We start from the raw sequence: 20,683 nt of genomic DNA on the forward strand, positions 1-20,683 counted from the left end.
AACGGGACCTCGGGAGCAGCGTGACGCCTCGGACCTTCCATCTTGGATTGGAGCGAAGCGGGGACGAGGCCTTAGTCAGCACTTTGCGGTAATTCCTATTTCTTACCTTTGCTCGTGGGCGGCGTTTCCGTGCTCTGAAGACTTTGACGCCCCTCCCTGGCTCGAACGCCGGCTTGAATCCCCCACAGGAGGCGTAGAGGGAAACGGAGTCTGATTCCGGGTCCGAGTCAGTCGTGGAACCCTGGAGGGAAGCCCCTACGGCCTCGGCCTCAATGAATGGATGAGTCGGCTGAACCCTTAGGCGGACCACCAACCTGGAACCCGAGAAAGGCCGACTTCGTTTGGGACTCGTGGGTGGAGTGGGCTGAGGGAAGGGTCGTGACCCGCCGTGAATTGGGGCCGCTACCCACGGAAGTCAGAGGAACAGAGGCAGGGGTCACAAAAATGTCTTGGGAGGGAGCCACTGGAACCATGTTTAGAGGGATATCATGCCCATGAGGTCAGAGCTGGGGTTAAGACTTAGACACATACTCTGGACAAGGTGTATTTTCAGAGCTTTCAGTTTCTTGTCTGCAAAATGAGGGTCATCGCATACCCACCACCACCACCACCACCACCACCACCACCACCACCACCACCACCACCACCACCATCACCACCACCACCACCATGGCTAGGGTGGCCCAGCTCACAGAGCGGGAATGGCAAGCCCAAGGTGTGTGCCCCAGAACTTGGGGTCTTGACGCTACACTGCAAGGGACTGGATCCCAGCGCCTCTTCTTATCAGCCACTAATTAGCCATCTGTGAAATGGGGATGGCATTGCTGTATTAAATAAGCCTTGTAAAGGTGGTCCCAGGCCATAGATAAAGAAGGGAAGGAGAAAAAGGCTGGTGCTGGGGCCCGTGAACCATGAGGTACAAATGGCAAATTGCAAGTGTTTATTTACAGGAAAATCAGGAGAAGCAGGAACAGATGGCTGCAGGGAGGTGGTGCAGCAGCGAGGCCAGGTGCCCAAGTGGATGGTCATTAGCTGGGCATAGGGAGCACGTGGGCCAGGCTTTGGGGGAGGTTTCTTTCTCTGGCAGCTTCACTGAAGTCTCAGGAGGGGCAAATGACCACAGGTGTGGGGACTGAGAAGCATCAAACAAAGACTTTCAGTAACTCCACCAGGCGTGGGTCCTTGTAGAGCTTTTCCTCCAGAGCCAGGTACTTCAGTGGGGCCAGCTCCTTGTGTCTGAAATCAGGGGAGGAATGAGAGGTGGTAAAGGCTTACAAAGCTAGTGCTCAAGGCTCCTAGTGGGTCCTCTCCGCTCCTCCGTCTCCTCACCGATTGAGCCGCTGCTCCAGGATGCGGATGCGGAACATGGCCTGAGAGCAGTAACTCAGGTACAAGTCTTCATCCTCGGGCGTCAGGGTCACCTGGTTCTCCTGATACCACTGCTGCTGCTTTTGCAGCTCCTGGGTCTCCTGTGGGCACAGGGAAGAGAGAGCAGGAGGGCTGATGATGACTGACTCTTAGCCAGGCTGCAGGCTGAAATCCCTACAAGGGTTGGACCCGCTACCCCTACTGACAGGAGCCAGAGAAGCACAGGCCTGGAGCCACTGGGGTCTTGTTTAGAGGGATATCATGTCCACGAGGTTAGAGCAGGGGTCAAGACTGAGAGTCATGTGACTCTGGTCAAGGTACATTTTCAGAGCTTCCAATTTGTTGTCTGCAAAACCCACCCCCCCACCACAGAGCTCTTTGAAGCTTAAGTTAAGAGAATGCATGGGAACTGTGTGGTGTGTACCTGACCAACAGAAATGGGTCAAGGACTAGGAGCTGTTATAAGGCTCCATCCATCCACCCACCACTCCCTCCCTCCCTCCATCCACCCTTCCACCCAATGAACAAGTGTGAGGAAGGACAACTCGGTCATCTGGACACCCCAAGCACTGACATCCTCCCCCTGCCCCGATTAGTCCCTCACAAGTCTGAGATGGTGAGCAAACAGCCCTGGGCCCGTTTTCTGGTTGAGGACGCTGAGGTCCCCTCCCCTGCCAGGGCCCTGGCAGCACCTTTTCAAACCGGGCCTGGATGAGGTTGGCCTTGTCGATGAGCCGCTGCTTGAAGTCACTGAGGCACTCATCCTTGAGGCGCACGGCCTGCCAGCGTGTCAGCTTCTCTCCCGGTGGGAGCTGTGCCAGAAACGGGGCCAGGTAGTCCAGCTGGGCCTCCGCCTGCCACAGGTGCTCCTCGAGCATCATGCGCTCCTGTGGAGAGGGGGCCGGAGGGGGGGGGTCCTCTTCATCAACATGTGACCGCACAAAACCAGGCCTCAAACCCAGAAGTGCTTGAGGCCTCCGAGGGGCCTGTGCTCTCTTGTAGCCGCGATTATTGGTAACAGCCAACTCTCGTGTCTCACGTGAATTCACGTGTCTCTACTTGAGCCCCAGAACATACCCAGCACTCAGCAGATGCTTGCTCAGTAAGTGGTAATAAAGAGTGGTTGTTAATGATGTTAAATCAAAAACTGCTGGTGAGTCCCTTTTTCTCTTCCACCCTGGGGCCTTATCTATGTCCTGTGTTGGCAGCCAGGGGCCAGTGAAGTTGGAGATGTGGGGGCCAATGCCCAGCCCTGGGAGTCTGAGAACCAGACATCTGATGCCCTGTCCTGTCTCGCCAACCTCAACCAATTGGTTAGTGAAGGGGATTTAGAAGCTGGCCTCGAAAACCAAGCTGGGTCTTGCAACCTGAGGCGGTAACGTGAACGCCCTACGCGCAGGGGTCGGATAACTCAGGCCTGAGGCCAGAGTCAGCTGTGAGAGCTACTGGGCCAGGCCGCGACCTCCAGGGGAGCCCCAGGTGGAGGTGGGCACACAAATTTCATTCTTTCCTCGTGCAGTAGAGGTCTTGGCTTGGCCACAGCCCCTGGAAGTGGGGGAGACTTGGCTTGCATCCTGAGTGCTCTCTGGGGTGACGCATGGAAATGGTCAGCTCAGCAGCAAGGACGACCACCATGGTGTCGATAACTTCATCCCCTATAAAGGGCTTTCTGAAAGAATCCCTGATCATCAGCACCCTGGAGGCCAGGGAGTGTGGCTGGGGGAGGGGTCAGGGAAAGCCAGGGCCAGGGAGCAAGGCTCACCATGGCCTCCCGATACTCCTTGCTCTTCTCGTTGCGCTTGGTGTCGTAGATGGAGATGGTCAGCACATGCGCCGCCTCCTCTTCCTCCCGAAGCTTCAGAATCTCCAGCACCTGAATTGGGAAGTGGGGGCGGACGTGGTGAAGACACACCCCCACCCCTGCCACCTCCCATCTGCCCACTCTCCCTTGGGACCCGACCTCCAGCTCTGACTCCCAAGCCTGATGCCTGGCCAACTTCTCCTCGTTCTTCAGCTTCATCATGGCCTCGTACTGGTAGAGAAGCTTCTTGGTGTGCTCCATGGGCTCCACCTGGAACAACCACCACAGTGACACGGAGAAGCAGCAATGGCTGGGGTTGTAGGCAGATTCTGGAGCCAGACCTCCTGGGTTCAAATCTTCCCCTGCCATTTTTCTAGCTGTGCAACCTCAAGGAAGTTGCTTAACCTCTCTGGGCCTGTTTCTTTCTTTTCTTTCCTTTTCTTTTCTTTTTTTGTGCCGTGGCATGAGGGATCTTAGTTCCCCGACCAGGGATCGAATCTGTACCCCCAGCAGTGGAAGCGCAGCATCCTAACCACTGGGACTGCCAGGGAATTGCCCTCCCTGGGCCTGTTTCTTCATCTATAAAAACACAGCTAATAATAAAAGAGGGACTGGAGACTCAGAGGGGCTAAGGAATGTGCCAGGAGAGTGAGAATCTGAACCAGGAAAACCAGCCCCGTGGAGGTGGTGAGATCTACTACAGCCTTGGTCCCAGGATCTGCTCTCGCCCAGGACTAGGGGGCAGGGACAATGAGTAGTGGAGGCCAGCTGGGTTGTCTTTCTTGGTGGAAAAGAGGAAGATTTTCAGAGGCGCTCAAAGAGAAGTAACCCACATGGGAGCTCTTGATGTTCCCAAGGGGCAGAGATGAATTTCCAGGCTGGGAACCAGGACTTTCTATCCCAGTTCTCCCAAGTTGCTGGGACAGGACAGAGGGCCCCAGGGCACTCTCCTCACCCCACCCCCACCTGCCCCTGCCCGCCACGGCCCCCAGGCGTACCTCAAAGCTGAGACACATGTCAGGCGTCATGATGATCTTGTTGCCCTTGCTGTCCCCCTCCGTGCGCCACAGGAACTCACGCTTGGAGGCCGTGAGGTGGTCCTCGCGGCAGTGATAGCGCAGCTGGATGCGCTCATCCAGCAACAGAAACACGCGCTCTGCCACGTCTTCATCTGCAGGCTTCGCAGGGTTGCGGGAGAATCGCTCTGTGATTTTCTGGCAGGCCAGAACATGCGTAGGATGGGAGGTGGGAAGGGAGTGCCTGAGCTGACGACAGCAGCAAAGGACACTCAGGGATGCTGGGGTCTGGGGTCATTTGGGGGGTCATGTGGAACAGCCCCTCCCAGCTAAACAATGGATCTCAAGGCCCCAGGGGTTCTCGGTGTCTGGCCACTCCAGCCCTGGATGGTGCTGGATTTCTTCTCTAGCTCCCTCCACAAGATGGGGAGCTCACCACCTTTGCAGGCAGCCTGCTCTACAGCTAGACATCCCTTACTGCTAGAAAGAGCTTCTTTGCTATTCAGACATTAAACATAGGTTGCAAATAATTTGTAATGATATGGAGAAAAAAATCTCACATTTTAATGTTAAGAGGGTGATACAGGAATTCTACCTACACACACACACACACACACACACACACACACACACACACACAAATCTTAAGTTAGAAAAGATTCTCAAAACCAAACCTATTAATATGTGGTAATATCTGAGAATTGGCATTCTGAGATATTTTTACTTTTTACATTTTTACATGTTTTCTACATGTTTAGTCACGAGTGTTTTTTTTTTTTTTTTTGCGGTACGCGGGCCTCTCACTGTTGTGGCCTTTCCCGTTGCGGAGCACAGGCTCTGGACGCGCAGGCTCAGCGGCCATGACACGGGCCCAGCCGCTCCGCGGCATGTGGGATCCTCCCGGACCGGGGCACGAACCCGTGTCCCCTGCATCGGCAGGCGGACCCTCAACCACTGCGCCACCAGGGAAGCCCACAAGTGTGTATTTTTTATAACAGTAAGAAAATAATACCTCTCTGGCCCAGCGGCTGAGGGCACCATCTGGCATCGGACAGACCTGAGACTGTGTGTTTGGTAAAACTGGAAAGGTCGCTCAGTAAAGAAGTTTCCCTGGAGGGAGTCAGGGCTGTTCGCCTCCAGGGGTAATCTTGGCCCACCAGAGGGGGCGGGCACCCTGTCCCCAGTCCCAGCGAGTGCTCACCACCACGGGCCGGGGGTTTGACTCTGCACTGTTCAGAGACAACTTCTTGATCCGGGGCCCGAAATTGACATGGCGGTAGGAGAGGAGGTCGGGCCGCCCTTGGTAGTACTCCGTCATTGTCCTGGGCGTCTCCTCCCGTTTGATCAGGCCGTCCACGCGGGCCGTTTCATAAAACTCCATGACGCGGTCCATCTCGGGTTGCATGGACGTGTATGAGTGCGCTGCCGGGGGAGGGGCCGCGGAGAGGGCTGGCTGAGCACTAGGAGCTCTGGCCCCTGGCTTGATAACCCGGCCCCTGGCCCCAGGGAGGAGCGTTAGTACGTAACCAGTGCCCTAGTGCTGGGTATTCAGGCTGCTTCCAACTTTTTTGCTATGATCAACACCATGATGAACGTCTGCAGTTTGCATTTTTTGTCCTTGACTGCTATTTGCTGAGCAGTAGAACTGCTGGTCAAAAAGCCTACATATTTTAAAGCTATTATTGATTGTTTTGCCCAACTGCTCTCCAGAAAAGTTGCGCCAGTTTGCTGTCATACCAGCAGTGACAGGGATTCACTTGCTCACACCTGGTAGGACCATTTTTTTTTCATCTTTGCCAACATAAGCGTTGTAAGATGGTCCCTTATTGATTTAGTTTCTTTCTCTCTCTCTCTCTCTCCCTCCCTCCCTCCCTCCCTCCCTCTCTCTCTCTCTCTCTCTTTCTTTCTTTCTTTTTTTAAAATTTCAACCACCAAGCAAGGTTGGTCATGTTTTTAGATGTATATTGACCCTATGTTTTTCCTTTGTGAATTCTTGGATCAGGTTGTGAATTCCCAGGACGTGTTCTTCCCTCCCTTCCCAGCCTCCTGGGCTCGTGGCCGTGTCTGCACCTCCATACTTCTGCCCTCTGCATCAGTCTTGTGGGGACACTTGTTGGTTTTCTTGCTCAGCATCCTAACCCCTGTAAATGTGGCCCCCACTGGATGCCCGATCCCAGCCACAGCATAGGCTGCGGCCCTGCTTTGCCTTTCCTGGAAGAAACCTGTCAACGTTTCCTCGGATTTTCTGTGTTTCCCCTTACCTCCCATGTGTCTGCTTTGCCTAGGGAGGAAGAGGCCCTTTCTGTTGCTTGCCGCCCAAGAACCCTGTCAATACGTGGATGCTGGTTCCTCCCACTACATGCCAGCTGCAGGGAGGCTGCTCTAAGGAGCACGTGAGGCCCCCAACCTGGGCACCTAGCTGGCCTAGCAGTGGGGTCTACGCACCACGCAGAGCCTGGGGGTGGCCCGGCTTGAAGTAGTCGATGTTCAGGCCCGTGACCTTGTTTATGTGCTTCAGCTCCAGCATATCCTTCCGGTTCTGGAACCACTCCTTTATCTCCAAAATCTTGGTACCTGTAGGCCCCAATGCGTGCTTGAAGCAGCCAGGCCAGCTCCCTCAGCCTCCATGCCACCGCTCCCAGCACACGGAGGCCAGCAGGGCCCACACTCACACCAAGAGAGGGGCAGTGACATGACCGAGGTCACGTGGCCTGTTGGGGGACCCAGCTCTCCTGCTCCCCGCAGCCAGGGCTGCCCCCTTACACTGCAAGTCCTCGTAGGTGGTGAGGCGGCACACAAGGCCGTTGTTGTTGAGGTACGGGGCCCACTTCTCCAGCCTTGCCCTCTTGTACTGTATCACCTTCTTCCCGTTTGGGCAGCGGGTCTCGAACGCTGCAGACACAGAGTGGGTTGGGGTCCTTCCTCCCCAGATCAGGGGAAGGGAGGGCCAGCTCCCCCAGCCCCCCAGCCACTCGTCAGCCTCTGTGCACTGTGCTGTCTGCAAGGCTCCCCCAGCCCTCAAACCTGCTCCATGGAGGCACAGGAAGAGTCACCAGGGTGGCTCCTGCCCCGGACGAGATCTCAGCTTGAGCCTGACCACACCACACTCTCACTGCCAGGCCTTGGCTGGAAACACCATCCCCTCCTGCCCTTACTGGGCTGACTTATTCTGATCCCTTAAAACTTAGTTCCCATGACCTCTCCTCCCAGAAGCCCTTTCTGCCCCCCACCCCATCCTCCAACCCCCTGGGTTCCCATGACACCCTCTTTAGCCCTTCCTACCCTGTTGGGATGGCCTGGGCCCTCCCCATGGGTCTAGGCACTCCCCCACGGGAACCTCAGCAGCCAGCAGAGGTTGGCATGGGGCACAAGCGTGCCTGTCCCCCTGCTTTCCCTGCCTGCCCCTTTTTGGTCCTGAGACCCCCTGTGCCCTCTGGGTACTGTGCACAGTCTCCTCCTGGCAGAGTGGGGTGAGGGATGGGAACAGCTGTGTCCTGGTCCTCGGTCCTCCATCACCGGCCACACTCCATCATCCCGGCTGGGTTAACTGAGCCCTGTCCTGTATGCCAGACTGGGGTCAGGCCCCAGGCTGCAGAGCTGAGTGCGTATGTTGAGAAGGAAAAAATGAAGAGGTTGCAGCAGAAAGCAGGCCATGGGGGTGGAAATGAGGGACCAAGGCAGCCTCTGCTGGTATCCCCCTGTCTAGTTGTTGCCACAGACATCCCCAGAAGCCCGGAAACGAGTGAAAGTGCAATACCTTCTGGGGAGATCTCAATCTGCTCCACCCACGAGCACGGCATGTCGAAGCTCTTATCCTCATCCTCCTTGCCCTGTTGGGAGAAGTGGGGGTGGGGTGGTGGTTCTGATCAGGGCTGGGCCGTGGACCCGAAGTTACGGTCAGAGCCTCTGCTTCATCCCCCAGGGCCAAGCTGGGGTGGCTCGTCAGCTCCCCCAGGGGAGCCCAGAGGTCTCGAGCAGTTCTGACCTGGCTTGACCCGAGACAGGGGGGAGAGAGGAGGAGTCAGCTCCTCCCTGTACCCACCTGGTGCCCGGCGAGGACAGCAACACCCTGCCCTGCATGCCCCACCTTCCCTCTGTCAACAGAGGCATGAGGAAAGCCACAGGCCCTTCATTAAAACTGAGGCTCGGGCTTCCCTGGTGGCGCTGTGGTTGAGAGTCTGCCTGCCAGTGCAGGGGACGCGGGTTCGAGCCCTAGTCTGGGAGGATCACACATGCCGCGGAGCAACTGGGCCCATTAGCCACAACTACTGAGCCTGCGTGTCTGGAGCCTGTGCTCCGCAACAAGAGAGGCCGCGATAGTGAGAGGCCCGCGCACCGCGATGAAGAGTGGCCCCCACTTGCCGCAACTAGAGAAAGCCCTCGCACAGAAACGAAGACCCAACACAGCCACAAATAAATAAATTAATTAAATTAAACAAACAAACAAACAAACTGAGACTCAAAGCAGGGACTTGCCCAGGACCCCTAAGCCTCAGTTTTCCTTAAGGGACTTGCCCAGGACCCCTAAGCCTCAGTTTTCTAACTGTAAACTGAACCCCCTGGGAGGATTGACTGATAAATGTACATAAGGGTTTGGGACACTGCCTGGCTGCCCTTATTATTTTTCTTTTTGAGCCTAGTTTCCCCATCTGGCAAATAAGGCCTGGTCTAGACAAATGGTCCTCAGGTTAGGTAACCACAGAAACTTGGATAAGATTTTCTCAATTTAAAACTTTTCTCCCCACCAAATTGCTCAGACCTCTGACACCTGCTCAGCTAATCTGTTCACATTTTGAGGCCAGCAGGGGGCGCCAGTGCCCCAGGATTTACTGCACAGGGGAGGAGGCTCTCTGGTCTCCAGACATGAGGACGCTGGCAACACTCAACACCATGTGCAGGTGGGTCTACACAGCTATGCCAAGCACATCACACCAGTGGTCTCACTTTGTCCTCAACCAGTCCCAGGAGGTAGAACAGAACCACTTTTGAGAACCCAGCCTTGGGAGCCAGACTGTCAAATCCCAGGTTCAAATCCTAGTTCTGTCACTTACTGCCTGTGTAACGTTGGGTACGTTACTTCACCCCTCTGTGTGTAAGTCTTCCCATCAGTAAAATGGGACATGATAATACTAGCACCCACCTCGCCAGGTAGTTGTGAAGACTTAGACAAGTTAATTTAAGTTAAGCACCTACTGGCACTGAGAAAGGGGCATATGCGTGTTACCTATGGGCTGAATTGTGTCCCCTCAAAATTCACATGTCCTAACACCCAGCACCCCAGAATGTGACTATCTTTGGAGATAGGATCTTTTTTTTTCTATTTTTTTTAATAAACACTTATTTTTGGCAGCATTGCTGCGTGCGGGCTGTTGCGGCGAGCAGGGGCTACTCTTCGCTGTGGTGCACAGGCTTCTCATTGCAGTGGCCTCTCTTGTTGTGGAGCACAGGCTCTAGGTGCGCGGGCTTCAGCAGTTGTGGCACACGGGCTTAGTTGCTCCGCGGCATGTGGGATCTTCCCGGACCAGGTCTCAAACCCGTGTCCCCTGCATTGGCAGGTGGATTCTTAACCACTGCACCACCAGGGAAGTCCCTGGAGATAGGATCTTTAAAGAGGTAATTAAGTTAAACTAAGGTCATTAGGTTGGGCCCTAATCCAATACGACTGGTGTCCTTATAAGAAGAGGAGATTAAAACATAGACACGCACAGAGGGAAGAGGCTGAGGACCCAGGGAGAAGGCACCCTCTACAAGCCAGGGAGAAACCAACCCTGCCGACACCTTGACTTCCAGTCTCCAGGGCTGTGAGAAAATAAATTCCTATTGCTTAAGCCACCCAGTCTGTGGTGCTTTGTTTTGGCAATTCTAGCAAATGAATACATCACTTATTACTACCATGAATGTAACCAACCCCACTCCCCCATTTCACATGCAGACGCTGAAACTGAAGCTTCCAACATTTAGGAAGTTTGCCCAAGATGTCAGAGCCAATAGTGAAGGCCTCTGGACTCCTGACTTCCACGCACAGGGCCTCATGCAGACCTGCCTGACGGCCCCTGACTAGGAGATCAGAGATGACAAGGCCAATGCCCGTCAGAAGGGCTGACTGGATGGACAAGAAAGGCCTGGAAGTGTGTGTGGAGGATCATGGTGACCACGCAGGAAAGGCCTGGATGTGAGGAATGGCTGGCCCTGGGGCTCCCCTGGCTTGTGGAGAGGGTCTTATCGCCCTCCTCCAAGGGGCATGTTCGCTAGGCGCAGGGCAACCCCTGAATGCAAGTCCCAGCCCTCCCCTGCACCACTGGGGGGTCCTGGACAGGTCACTGGACCTGTCTGGGCCTCAGTCTGCCCACCTGTAAAACGAGGGCATGGCCCAGGCCCTTCTGCTTTGAGGAATCTATAATTGGTCTATGTGGACTGCCCCCCACGCCATACCCATACACGTGGCGGGGACATGTGTCAGGCTGGCCCGAAGCAAGACAGGTTGTCGAGTCCCCTCCACTCCCCGGCCTCCAGCCCTCAGAGGCTCACCAGATTTTCCACATCATCGTCATCGTTCATCCCGTCGTCCTCCTCCTCAGTCAGGGACAGGAGAGGCTTGTCAGTCTCCAAGAGCAGGTACTCCCACCTCACAGGGTCTCCCAGGTCAAAGACCAGGTCCTGGTGGAGGAGGGGATCGCTGAGAGCCCTCCACAGTCGCCACGCCCCCTCCTGCTCCATGGGGGGCAGGGAACAGCCACGCCCAGGGGGAGAAGGCACCAGGCTGGGTCTCAGGGGGGCAGAATGTGGCTCCAGGCCGCCTCTGAGCGTCCACACCTGCCCTCCTCATCCCCGCAGGGAGACCGAGGCCCCAGGGGGGCTGGGACTCCCTTCCTGTGTTGGTCTCTGTGAGAGACTTGGAAACTCTCTGGCCTGGGATGGCCTGGATGTGGAGGTCAGTCTACATTGTCGGGGGAGAGCGGCACCCGGGCAGTGTTTAGAGCAAACGCAAGCCAGAGAGATTGTACAGGCAGGGAAATGGCAGGTTCATCTTTCTCACCCCGTGCCAGCAGGAAGGGAACTAGACATGCACGCAGAAGAGGGAAGTGCGAATTTCTCTCCCCTGGTGTGGGTCCTTCACCTATTTTCAGTCCAGCCCACCTGAGCCTGGGCTCACCTGCCAAATAACTCCCAGCAGGTGGGGAGCACCATGTCCCCGTCTACCTCCCCGGGGTGGTGTGCCCCCGCTCCCAACTCCAAGATGGAAGCTGCCCACAATGGTTTCAACATGAAGCTCCGCTGACACCAGTCCTAATGCTATAGTCCTCACTGTCCTGAGTCCTGGAGGGCTCTGCTGGGAGGTGGGAGGGGTACACGATGGGGGAGGGTAGTGAGGGAAAGAACTGCTTGTAGATTTAAGAGCCAATAGTCCAGGCTTCGTGGAGAGGAATCAAATTACACAGACGTTTGAATTTCTTAAAATCATGTCCTCCATTCTGTCACTTTTTTTTTTTGGCTGCACCGTGGGGCTTGTGGGATCTTAGTTCCCCGACCAGGGATTGAACCCGGGTCCTCAGTAATGAAAGCTCGGCGTCCCAACCACTGGACAGCCAGGGAATTCCCCATTCTGTCACTTTTGTAAGTAGTAAGCGGTAGTTAGATGTTTTGCTGCTTTATCTTAAAGTTCTATCTCTATAGGAAAAGCATAAACGAAGGGACAACTACGACATCCCAGTCTCTGAGTGGTGCCTCACTCCAAGGCCATTTCAGGGTTCTTTGAAGGCGGTCCAGTGATTAAGACTCCGCGCTTCCAATGATGGGGGCGCGGTTTCAATACGTGGTCAGGGAACTAAGATCCCACATGCCACGTGGCGTGGCCAAAAAATAAATTAGGAAGAAAAAATATCAAGGTTCTTTGAAGGAACAAAGCAACCACTCCTGTGCTCATGGGGCAGTAAAAGTGACAGCCAGTGTCACGGTCTCTTTCTTCGTGCCCTCACTTGGTGATGCAGTACTGCCCCTCTGGCCTCACTTTCCCACCAGGCCACCCTTCCATCTTCATCTCATTACTTCTATTATCCCTGATATAAATTTCCTCCACCTGGCACTGGTACAGGGTGTGCTGGGGGGAGGCTGAAGGAACTTCCACCCAGAAGAGGGCCAAAGGAGGACTGCAGCGGCCTGCGAAGGGCTGTTATCCCTCAGAGGGCTCTGACCACCGTGGCGGCTATGAGCTTGGGCTCTGGCGGAGGTGGTCTGGGCTCCGCCCCATCTGTGTGGTGAGGAAGACGTTCTTTCTCTAAAATGACAGTAACGCTAGCTAACCTTTACTGAACAGCATGAGATTATTCTAAGCACCTACCGAATGTTATTTTCCACAACCCTGTGAGGTCGTTGAGGACCGAGCCACCCTGGACTCAGGGGCTCAGGGAGGCTGGGGGCTGGCTGTGTCTCCTTTGCTGAAGGCAGGTGCATCTGAATGTGTATCAAATCTGCCCGCCTCCCACACGGGGGCGACAGCAGTCCCTTGGAGATGTTCACTTCGGTATAGGGGGCGAGGGGCCCAGGACCTACCTTTGGGAAACTGGCCTGGTTGTAAATGGAGGACCTTGGAAATAACGAAAGAGCACAGGACTTGGTGCCTGGAGCCTGTCTCTCTTTTTATTTGCATACAGCTCAATGAATTTCCATAAATTGGGTGCACCCAGGTTCCCTGCCCCCGGATCAAGAAACAGAACATTGTCCAGACCCCAGAAAGTCCCCTGGTATCCAGTTACAACCTCCCTCCAACTGTGTGCACGTATTTTCAACTTCTGTAAATGGCACTGAGTTTTTTATACGTATGTATGTATGGAAATTCATTGAGCTGGACGCGTAGGGTGAGTGCACTTTCCTGCATGTGTATTGCACTTCAATACAACATTTAAAAAAAATCAGATGAACTGACAATCCACATTTTATAAGAATATACAAACCAAAAGAGCAACAATAATCATATTGAAACGATTATGTATGGGCAAAGGAGTGGGCCCTGGGCACTCAGCTACAGGGAAAGTCCAAAGCCCTCCTGGCCTGGTGGCCAGATCTCCCCACAGGTCACACCTGCCTTCACCCACTGTGCCAGCCATACCCGCCCAGGCCCCGCCCAGCACCTTGCAGCAGTTCCAACAGTCCTGCATGTTGACCCAGTAGTTCTTGTGGTTCCAGAGGCTCTCTATTCCCAGGAAGTGGTCGTCTTGGGTGCTGTAGCTGCGTGCAGTGAACGGGTCAATGAAAAAGCTCTCGGGCACCTCGCGTTTCCCTGACAACACCAGGACCCAGGAGTGTACCCGCAGGCCATGCAGGGGGTCGGTCTTTGCACTCTCCTGCTCCTGCATGGAAAAGGTGGGTGACCATGAGCCAGATGGATGGGAAGGGGGCCATCAGGGGCCCCCTGGGGCTGGGGAACTGGCGAGAGAACTGAATGCTGATCCACACTGCGCTGTTGGCTGGCTTTGTGGCCTTAAGGACATCACCCCACCTCTGAACCCATCTTCTTATCAATAAATTGGAGGATCTGACTTGACCTGTGGTTTACAAACTTGACCTTTTAGAGCTCTAGGGTATCTGGGATTTACTGTCTTTCCATGTTGTGATTCTGGGTGAGATTTCATCCAAAGAAAGATAGAGGGACACCATGTGGCTTCATTGTCTGCATCCCTCTGGGCAAAGGGTCACTGTGCCACGTTCATTATTGCATCCCCAGGGCCCGGACTAGAGTAGACCCTCAGTAAATACTATATGGAAGGAAAGGAAAGAAGGGAGGGAGGAAAAATAGGTGAGAGGGATGATGAGAGTGTGGGTGGATAGAAGGAGAGATTGGAGGATGGACGGATGGAAGGAAGGATGGGAGAATGGATGTAGAGTGTATGTAGGTAAATCTTCAGTGAGAGTCTGAACAAGGACACCAGAACTGCACAGCATAAAATGAGTTGCTTCAGGCGGCAGAGCTGTCTGATGTTAGAACTCTGTCACCAGAAGCTGGCTGACTACACTGGGGATTCCCACAAGGCCGGGCAGAGGTGGGGGGTGGCGGAAGGTTGGAGGAGGGGATTTGGACCTGGGGGCCCATAAACACATCCCTTCGTGATCCGTGTCTGTTTCCCCATTCCCAGCAACCCCCCCCCCTGGAGCTGAGTTCAAGGGTTGAGGGCTGAGGATGGCGGACCCACCGCGAGGCGCTCCCCCTGCTTCAGCCGCTTCTCCTCCTCGGCCTTGACTCCCTCCTGCCTTTTTATCTCCTGCTCCCGCTCAAACCTGCTTGTCAGGTCCCTGGGCGGTTTGACGGCGTACTTCTTAGGTGGTGCCTTTTCCTCCTCCTTGACCATCTGTCATCCAACAAGAGAAAAAGGGTCAGCAGCCCTTAGTGGCCCGCCTGCACAGCTGCTCCCGGAGCCTGCTGGCTTTCTGACCCTGAACGTAGAAAGAGCCTCAGCTCCAGACCTGTGACCATGGGCCAGTCCTCCCACTTCCCTACCCACAGGCTCTTCTGTAAAAGTCACTGAGAATAATGAGAACATTTTCCCCAGAGTTATTCTGACAAGTAAAGACAGGAAAATGTCCGTCTGAGCTGCCCATCCGGGCAGGAGCTCAGGAAATGCGATTTCCCCTCTTCATTTCCCACGGCCTAGACTAGCTCGATCTGGATCTGATCTAGAAAGTGGGACAAATTGCCCGGAGTCAGATTTTCCAGATTTTGTCACTGCAGGATTTCATATGTTGACTTGAAGTGAGAGTTTACTGGGCTAGGAAAGAGAACAAAGCCTTCGTGTGTGTGCGTTTGTGTGTGTGTGTGTGTGTGCGCGCGCGCATGAGTGCGCACGTGTATACAAATGTGTGCTAGGTGGCAAGAAAAATGTCCAGGAAAGGACACCACAGAGGCTGCATAAGGGGGCCTATTATGAGGAATAAATAGTGAATCTCCATGGTTTAGAGTCAGACAGACTGGGCCTTAGCTCCCAGGTCCCCAGTTACCAGCTACGTGACTTTGGTCACAAAAATTGTTTCATCTCGACACACTCATCTGTAAAAGAGAAGTGATAATTCCTACCACGCAGCGCTATTGAGAGGAGCAACCAAGTCAATGGACATGTGACTTGTTTATAGACTGGAACGCTCTCAGCATCCATTAGCTATTGATATCATTTTCATAATTAAAATTTGGGCTAAGAGGCCCGTATGTGAGTTCTCAGGCCTTTGGAGCCAAAAGCAGTGATGGAGCTTTTTTATTCCATCCTTCTTGGGGAGGTGGCCCTGAGAGAGCAGGCAGGGCTCTCACCTGGTACCTCCCCCTCCTTCTCCGCCAGACTGCAGCCCCGGGGGCCCCAGGTGCTCACACAGGTGTAACACAGGTGCATGTGCATCACGCCGGATGCTCCAGGCCCCTGGATCCTCTGCCCTGAGCTGCAGACACCCGCTGGGGCTTGACCCCGATCACAGAGTCCTGGAATCAATCCAGTTCATGAAAAGCATTTCCTGCCAGTAGTATGGCTATTTTCCAAATGCAAAGAGATGCTTTTATGATTCCCACAGTTAAATTCACTTGAGAGTGTTGTGTTCACAGCAGCCTCGGGTCATTACGGTGCTCTCAGTCAACTGATATAAAAACACAACCACCAGCTGCTGGAGGGCTGGTGAATTCTGTACTGTTAAGAGGTCCTTTTTACCTGGGAGGGGGAAATAAAAAGAAGTAAACGTCTGTCTGTTTGTCTGCATTTTCCTTATATGAAAATGGCTGGATGGATTTTTATCAAATGCATAGGATAAATTTGGAAGAATTTGGCTTAAGGTATCAGCCATACAGCATTCACAAATGCGGGGAACACAGTAGCCGAAACTGAGTTACAACAAGGGGAGAGGAGCAGCCAGTTTGGAGAAATGGGCTGTGAGTATTAAGATGCCAAAGATGGAGAAACCATCAGTGGTTTGAAATATGAACTCCTGAAGGGCTGCCTGGCGATGGAGCTGGGGCAGGGGCGGAAGCAGCAGGGACAGGTGGCTTTAAGGGTGGCGTGTCTCGCGCGATGCTGAGGGCAGCATAAGCCCGGCCGTACCTCCTTGGGCTTCACGGTGAGTGGGCACACCTCCCGAGTCAGGTCCATGTGGCACAGGTCCTGCGAGCCATAGCCGTAGACGCAGTAGGCATCGTAGCCGGCGCCGAGGAGCATGGAGCAGAGCAGCGTGCTGAAGTCAAAGCAGTTGCCCTCCTGGTACTTGAGCACCGTGGTCGAGGAGTACAGGTAGGAGGGCTGGGCACAGCCAGCTGGTCAGCATAGCCACCGGTTGCCCCCACCCGCCCTCCCTGCTCAGCAAGGGCTGGGCGCCGGGGCCAGGGGGCCGGCTGGGCCCCACCAGGGCTCCTCCCCTTTGTCGGGTTAGGGAGCCTGCTAAGAATGGGGTGAAAACCACAGATCCCGTGTCCATAAAGTGCAATCCAGGTTTGCCTAGAATTGCAAGGGGCCATGGACTTCCTGGTGGGAAAGACCGTCTGGGATGTAGAAGCTTCTGGTCTGTTGCTCTCTGATTGGTCATTTTATGGTTTTATTCCAGAGTTACCCTCACCTTTTACCTCCATCCTTCTCTTCTCTCTGTTTCTCAGCTCTCCACTGTGTACGTATCCTCATCTCCCTCCCTCCATTCTTAATGAGATTGAGCTGGTCAGAAGCCCAGAGATGTGACCTTGGACCATGGGCAGCAGGCCCTCCCCTCTCTCACCTTCCCCACCTCCCGAAGTCCTGAAAGGAAGACTCTGAAGGCAGAAAGAGGCAAAGCAGCCCAAGAGGTGGGAGCCCGGGGACCAGGCTGGCTGTGTGACCTCAGGCAAGCGGCTCTCTCTGCCCAGACAGACTCATGGGCTGTGTCCTGAGGCTGGCCAAGCCTCCTTCTCCCGACCCGCCTGGCTTCCCATCTCAGGCCTCATGGCAGCCCCAGGTGGTGCTTACCGGCTTGAGGGGGTCGGGCAAGGGCACCGCGGACAGGAAGTCTGAGACAAACTGGGCGCAGGTGTCCCAGTTGTAGAGCTCAGGGTAAGGCATCAGTGTGGGCCGGATGGTCGTGCTCACGAACTTCTGCAAAGGGAGAGACCACAGGTCCTGGGGGGAGCGCTCCACCCGGGAGGAGACCATGGTGCTCCCAGGAGGCCGGGGGCCTCGGGGTAGGGAGGCGACGGCTCTCTGGCCTCAGGCTCCTCCTCGGTGCCTTGGGAGTTGGAGGAAGGGATCCCTCAAGGCCCTTCTCCCCAGATCTAGAATAACCCCATGCTGTCCGGGGTGCAGTGATGTGATCACCACCGCCCCACTCGGTGCCGCCAGACCTGCACCACCTCCCCGATCCCCCAACAGCCCTGTGAGGCAGGTCCCGCTGACCGATGAGGAAGCCGAGGCTCTGCGAGGTGAGCTGACCTGCTCAGGTTCACAGTCAGTAGCAGAGCTGGGTCTGTCTTGACCACCCTGGGGCTGGGGGCCAGGCCTCTGGGGTCGCCCTGTGAATTTGAGGAAGGCCCCACCTAAGGGGCAGCCCCGGTGCAGACCCCACTGACGGCAGCAGGGCAGATGCAGGCCTGGGGTTACCAGATCCAGAGAAGAGGGGACTAGGGATCTGGACGGGAATGGCTGAGTTTCAAATGCTGGCAGCTAATACCAGGGTGAAAAATCACCAGGTGGGCCAGATAAAACAGTCTGTGAGTCCCTGTCAGCCTATGGGCTGCTGCTTTGCAACGCTTGGATTCGTCCCCTGCCATGCCATCTACAGGTGGGGAAACTGAGGCCCGGAGAGACTCAGGGATGTGCCCTGGGTCACAGGGCGGGAAGGAAGGAGGCCAGCGCTTGGGTCCTGGCCCATTTTGTCTTATTTCTCAGCTTTTCCCTGCATAGGGCTGGCCTCGGGGGCCGGAGACCGCACTGCGTGTCTGGCTGCCCCTTAGGCGGGGTGTGCCGGCTCCGAGCCACCACAGGCCCCCAGGGCTGACTCACAGCGGGCCTGCTGGGGCCTGTGGACATTTGAGTTTATGCTGCCCCTGAAATATAAGCGTTGACCCACGAGAGGTCTGTGCCTGGCCCACCTCCCTCCACCCGCTGCTCTCCAGCCCCTGGCCCTGCCCAGTCTTACAGGCACGCTGCACTCGTTCACTGGGTACAAGAAGAGGGGCACGCGGTCCGGGCACAAATGGCTGTACTGGCGGGAGAAGTTGTCTGCCACCTGCAGCAGGTGTTCCTCCTTGGGCGTGTTGCTTTGGTAGGAAAGGGGCAGCTTGGAGGTGTCAATAGCATCCTTGGTAAAAGTCCTGTGTCCGTAAGAGGGGTGGCATCAGTGTGCGTGAGGCTGGGCCTGGCACACAGGGAGCCCTCCATCCACCTTAGCTGCCTTTGCTCTATCCCGTCCTCATTAAATCCTCACCACTACCTAGGAGGGAAGTATCATTCTTATCAGCTGCCCTTTTAAACAGATGAGGGAAATGAGGCACAGAGAGTTTGAGTGACTTGCCCAGGATCACACAGCTAGGGAGGGGCAGAGTGGGGACTTGGACCAGGCAGCCTGAGAGCACAGCCCTCACTCCTAACCACCTCCTTCTAGGTCCTGGTCCTGCCTCCCAGCCCAGGTACCACCATTCTGCCCGGCTCTCCTGCTGCCTGGCCCTGGTCTGACTCTCACTGGGGCTGCTGGGCCAAAGCCCCCACCTTCCCCACCCCCGGCACTCACGAGGGCTTCTCCGGGATGGAGACCTCAATCTCCGACAGCTTCCTCTCCAGGTCTCTGAGCATCTCCTGCGTCCTGGTGGTGTCCTCCTTCCGCACCTCCATCGGCCTCATCATTTTCTTGGCCCTCTCGGCCCTCTCGGCCTGCTCGGCCCGCTCGGCCTCCTCTTCCTCCTCCACTTTCTCCTTCAGGACCTCCATCTGCTGTGTCTCCGACTGTCTAGAGATGAGGTCTCTGTAGGAGGAATAAATGCACTCTGAGTGGCCGACTTCAGACCAGGAAGGAGCCACCAACATCACCTGTGTCCCTGGGCGGAGGTTTTAGGTGGTTTAGATCACGAAGGGAGGAGGCGAGTCCCTCCTAAACTTCCTTTCCATCAAGGAGAAAGTCTCCACGTGGTGCTAGCACACCTGTAACACATTTCTGACATTTGCAAATTGCCCTTTAAATCCGACAGCGCAGGTCACAGACTGAGAGCTATTGTCAGCGCAGGAGCGGGTAGCTCAGGCTTACTAACCTTGCTTTGTTTTCTGTATATTTATTCTGCCGGTGACCTTCTCTTTCTGGCAGGTGATGTTAATGCTGTATGGATAACTGTAGTATTATGACGTTTCCTATTAAATATATTTATGAAGTCCTGTAAGTTTAAAGAAAATTATTCATAATAGTAAGGAAGAGAAAAAAAAAAGAGGTAACATCACCAACTTGGAACACAGAGAGGGCAAAAATGGGGCTGCCACTAAGGCACCTGGACAAGGGGCAGGTGGGAGTGACACAGCCTCACTCTCCTGGCCAAGCCCTGTGTCAGCTCTCAGGGTGGGGGACCTCTGTGTGGTGGGACACACTGAAATACCATATGTGCTTGTGTGCCCTAGGGAAGCCCTTTTCAGAGCCCAGCCTCACTATGGTGGACCAAAGATCCAGTCCCCTTGTAATTTCCAAAGTGATAAGAACACCAGACGCGTCTTTTTTCCTATTGCGGCAACTCTGGGTGAGACCCTGGATGGCTCCTGGATGGGGATATGTCACCAGAAAGACCAAGCCGTGATTAGAAGCTTGGAATTTTCAGCCCCTCCCCCATCCTTCAGAGAGGAGAGAAGAGTGGAAATGGAATTAATAATTGACCAAGCCTACATGAGGAAGCCTCCATAGAATCCCAATAGTAGGGGGTTCAGAGAGTTTCCAGGTTGGGAAGGTGACGTCCTGGGAGGATGACACATCCCAACTCCACAGGGACAGAAGTTCCCGCTCTCAGGACCTTCCCAGACCTCTCCCTGCGTATCACTTCATTTACCTGTCCATTTGTATCCTCTACCATGTCCTTTAATAAACTGGTAAATGTAATTGTTCCCCTGAGCTCTGTGTGCCTCTCTAGCAAACTAACAGAACCCAAGGAGGGAGTCATGGGAACCCCCAAATGGTAGCCAAGCCGGACAGAAGTTGTGGGTAACCTGGGGACCGACTACTTGCCATTGGCATCTGAAATGGGGTGGGAAGAGGCTTGTGGGACTAAGCCCTTAACCTGGGGGATCTGACGCTATCTCCAAGTAGGCAGTATCAGAATTGAGCTCAGTTGTAGGACACCCAGCTAGTGTCATGGGGAATTGCTTGGTGGGGGAAAAACCTACACATTTGGTGACCAGAAGTGTCAAAAGTGAAGGGTTCTGTGTGAGTAGTAAAGGAGAAACACAGAAGGTGGGAGACTGAACTGAGTTTTTCCATTACAGACCCTATGAGGCAGATATAATTATAATACCCACTTTGCAGAGGAGAAAATCGAGGCTTAGAG

At 54.8% G+C, this 20,683-nt stretch overlaps 1 protein-coding gene across 7 annotated transcripts; it reads right to left on the bottom strand.

Annotated features, from left to right (window-relative positions):
- Nucleotides 1–907: 907 nt before the first annotated feature.
- On the bottom strand, nt 908–19,190 carry DRC7 (dynein regulatory complex subunit 7). Of its 7 annotated transcripts, none has more exons than XM_033845097.2 (17): nt 18,898–19,190; nt 18,307–18,481; nt 17,142–17,267; nt 16,254–16,448; nt 14,373–14,528; nt 13,314–13,532; nt 10,714–10,842; nt 7,943–8,015; nt 6,949–7,077; nt 6,631–6,759; nt 5,387–5,607; nt 4,168–4,383; nt 3,329–3,439; nt 3,131–3,241; nt 2,061–2,255; nt 1,330–1,469; nt 908–1,236 (listed from the first exon to the last, which is right to left on the bottom strand). In XM_033845097.2, exons 1-17 carry the CDS (start codon nt 19,188–19,190, stop codon nt 1,143–1,145), a joined length of 2,712 nt encoding a protein of 903 aa, XP_033700988.1. In that variant the 3' UTR covers nt 908–1,142. The 7 variants fall into 7 exon arrangements, with proteins under 7 accessions (XP_033700988.1, XP_073651632.1, XP_033700987.1 ...); XM_073795531.1 differs by having other exon boundaries at nt 4,168–4,434; XM_033845096.2 differs by lacking the exon at nt 908–1,236 and having other exon boundaries at nt 1,331–2,255.
- Nucleotides 19,191–20,683: the final 1,493 nt, after the last annotated feature.

Source organism: Tursiops truncatus, chromosome 19 (assembly GCF_011762595.2).
Source record: "Tursiops truncatus isolate mTurTru1 chromosome 19, mTurTru1.mat.Y, whole genome shotgun sequence".
NCBI lineage: Eukaryota > Metazoa > Chordata > Mammalia > Artiodactyla > Delphinidae > Tursiops > Tursiops truncatus.